The sequence below is a fragment of the Helianthus annuus genome, chromosome 11 (assembly GCF_002127325.2).
Source record: "Helianthus annuus cultivar XRQ/B chromosome 11, HanXRQr2.0-SUNRISE, whole genome shotgun sequence".
In the NCBI taxonomy this organism is placed as follows: Eukaryota; Viridiplantae; Streptophyta; class Magnoliopsida; order Asterales; family Asteraceae; genus Helianthus; species Helianthus annuus.
The window spans coordinates 87,283,444-87,286,744 of NC_035443.2; the positions used below are offsets into that span (position 1 = coordinate 87,283,444).

At 35.8% G+C, this 3,301-nt stretch overlaps 1 protein-coding gene across 1 annotated transcript; it reads left to right on the forward strand.

Moving 5' to 3' along the window:
- Positions 1–1,836: 1,836 nt before the first annotated feature.
- Positions 1,837–2,666, forward strand: LOC110888369 (protein FAR-RED IMPAIRED RESPONSE 1-like). The gene is made up of 3 exons (XM_022135898.1): positions 1,837–1,984; positions 2,099–2,211; positions 2,346–2,666. Exons 1-3 carry the CDS (start codon positions 1,837–1,839, stop codon positions 2,664–2,666), a joined length of 582 nt encoding a protein of 193 aa, XP_021991590.1.
- Positions 2,667–3,301: the final 635 nt, after the last annotated feature.

Below are 3,301 nucleotides of genomic sequence, written 5' to 3' on the forward strand. Positions count from 1 at the left end.
TTGTTAATTATTTCTGTTGTTAAGTGTTTTTAATTATTCATCTCATTGCTTTTTTTATCATGTCATTTTTAAATTATGTGTTTATTATGTCTTGTTTATTATTCAATTAATGGCGTTTTAATGTATAATGTTATTACGAGACATCACTCTGTTTTTCTGATTTTTCTATTCCTCTCTGTGTTTTCTCAGACAAAGCATCTTCCTCGAGTCAAAGGCATTGCCCCAAAACTGGATTATCATGTATCATTCCTGACGTCAGTGAAGAATTAAAGCCCAGAAAGGAAATGCTATTCTCAAGCCTTGATGATTGTTATTCAATGTATATTAAGTATACCAAGGAGTGTGGGTTTTCAATCAGGAAAGGGACTACAAAGACAAACTCTAAAGGTGTCTTACATATTAAGTATTTCTTGTGTACGAGAGCTGGGGTATATAAGGACAAGAAGGTTGATACGTTCGACCCCAATCAAAAGGAGTGAGTAGTTCGATCTAACTTTTCAAAGAGGACTGATTGTGGTGCACTGTTATGTGTAGAATTCGGGGATGGATTTTGGAAGGTGTATAAGTTTGTCGAGGAGCACAATCATGAACTTGTTGAACGTCCTGTAAGAATTTTCTTCCATCTGAATGACACCTCACTCAGCTCCAGAAGCAGGTTATACACAGCATGTCTAAGCTGAATTTGGGTCCTGTCAAGGCGTTTAATGTTATGAAGACTTGTTTTGGCGGTTTTGAAGACGTGGGCGCAAGCAAAGTTGAATTTAAGAAGTATAAGAGGCAAATTAACTTGTTCATAGGGGAATATGACGCTGATATGGTTAAGAAACATTTGAATGAAAAAAAACATTCCCAGCCTAATTTCTCGTATGATTACAACACAGACGAAAAGAATCGTTTGAAGGGTCTTTTTTGGTGTGACGATCAAGCCAAACGTAATTACCACGTGTTTGGTGATGTGATTTCGTTTGACGCCACGTATCGTTACAACAAGTAATTTTTTATAATTCAACTTCTTTGTTTTTGGCGTTTTATTAATTTACATGCAATGACGTTTTTTTACTTTACATGCAATGGCGTTTTATATTTTACATGCAATGGCGTTTTTATATTTTACATGCAATGGCGTTTTATTAGCTTACATGCAATGGCGTTTTACTAGTTTACATGCAATGGTGTTTTACTAGTTTACATGCAATGGCGTTTTATTATTGTTTCATTTCTCATGGCGTTTTCATATGCAGATACTCTATGGTGTTTGTACCGTTCACTGGTATAGAAAATCATCACTGCAATGTTACATTTGGTGCAGCATTGTTGGCGTCTGAAACTGCTGATACGTATATTTGGTTGTTAAGAGTTTTTCTAAAAGTTGTTGGTTCTCAACCAAAAGTTGTTGTCACTGACCAAGATCCAGCGATGAAAAAGGCTATTTCTGTTGTATTTGTTGACATTAGGCATCGGTTATGCATGTGGCATGTGATGCATAAACTTTCTCTGAAGGTTGTTATGCTTTTTTACCTTTGGCATTTTAGGATTCAATGCGTTTTAAGATACATGGCGTTTTGTTCCTTGTTACTGTTTTTTAATTAAGTTTTCTCTTTTGTTTTTTTTATTTTATGCATGACGTTTTCGTGTTATTTATAGGTTGGTGTTAGGCTATGCAATTCCACCAATTTTAAAGAACGTATCTGTGGTGTTGTATGGACGGATATTCTCACACCTGAAGAGTTTGAATCAGAATAGGAAGCGGTTATTGCAGAATTCAATTTAGAAGATAGTGACTGGCTATCTGATATTTTTGCACTTAGGGAATCTTGGATCCATGCATACTATAGAATGGAGCATATGTCTGGTCTTATGCGAACGACATCCAGGTCGGAGAGTGAAAATCATTTTTTTGGTCAAGTGTGCAATTCGAAAGCTACTCTTGTTGAGTTCATGACACATTTTGAGACTGCAATAGAAGCACAGCGTCACACGCATCGTAAAAATGATCATGAATCTCGATATAAAAGACCCTAGTTGAAGAGTAGTTACAAATTGTTGGAAGGGCAAGCTGTTGATATATACACAAAAAGTATTTTTTGTGACGTTCAAGCTGAGCTTATTGGAGTTATGGATTGCATAAATCAACGTTACGAAGATCAGCCTGATGGGTTTGTTAAGTTTTATGTAAATGACTTCCAACAGCTTTGTACATCCTTATTTGAGGTAAATAATGGTGTTTTGGTTTTTATGGCGTTTTCTGTTAATGCAGTTTTATCATATGCAATGTGTTCTTTTCTTTTTTTAGACAAACATTCTATGCATGGCGTTATAGATATATTGTTTTTGGCATTTTTCAGGTAATGTTCCGTAAGTCTGATTGCACATGCAGTTGCTCATGCAGGCGTTTTGAACAGTTTGGTTTGCTATGTAGACATATATTCTATGTTTTGAGACTTATGGACATTAGGGAATTTCCAAAACAATACATTCTGAATAGATGGCGCAAAGAGGCCTCCCCAAACTGCTCTCCTGAATTCTCAATTAGTCGTGAATATATGACCGAGCTTGATCCTGATGTGCAAAGTATGATGCGAGATATTATTTATTCAACCGAATACACTTTGAACCGTTTATCTGGTAATAAAGAGGAGCTATCCTTATACAAGGATCATGTTTAATCTTATATGAAGAAGGTTCAAGATATGTAGATTGTTGCTCCTCCCGCTAGTTCTTGGGATAGATTTGCCGAGATAACTGGTCAATATAAAAACGACAAGAATCCAATAAGAGTCCCTGTAGGTTATAAATCCAAAGGTTCTGGTTCTCGGAAGCGCCTGAAATCTAAACAGGAGATAGCAATCGACAAAAAGAAATCAAAGTCGAAACCCAAGGCCAAAGAAAGACAGTGTCAGAACTGCAAAGCCTATCGACACTACGCATCAACATGCAAACAGGCCGTTATTAAAAGAAGATCAACAAGGTCTTCGAGAGCCAGTGAAGAGTAGTTTGGCGTTTTGTATTTGTCATTCTTACATAACACATACAGATGGTCTTTGAGAGCCAGTGTAGAGTAGTTTGGCGTTTTTTTTATTTCAATGCTATAGAACACAGACATTTCTCAGTTTGGCTTTTTTTTTTGCATCTTTTTCTTTTTTCTATCTCTTTGTTCATAACATGCTACTTAACGCCAAAAAAAAAAAAACTATAACACCACTAAATAAAACTTCCATAAACTTCTATTTTTGGTCGTGCTAAACTCAATAATGTTTTGCTGAACGAAATGGATAACATTGTTAATCCTCAGTCAAGAAAG

What these genes read in the sequence shown, in the direction of transcription:
- LOC110888369 (XM_022135898.1), top strand. Translation starts at nt 1,837, where the DNA reads ATGGAGCATATGTCTGGTCTTATGCGAACGACATCCAGGTCGGAGAGT. An exon ending in AGCACAGCGTCACACGCATC is followed by an intron (nt 1,985 to 2,098) that starts GTAAAAATGATC and finishes GTGACGTTCAAG; the next exon opens with CTGAGCTTATTGGAGTTATG. An exon ending in TTTGTACATCCTTATTTGAG is followed by an intron (nt 2,212 to 2,345) that starts GTAAATAATGGT and finishes GGCATTTTTCAG; the next exon opens with GTAATGTTCCGTAAGTCTGA.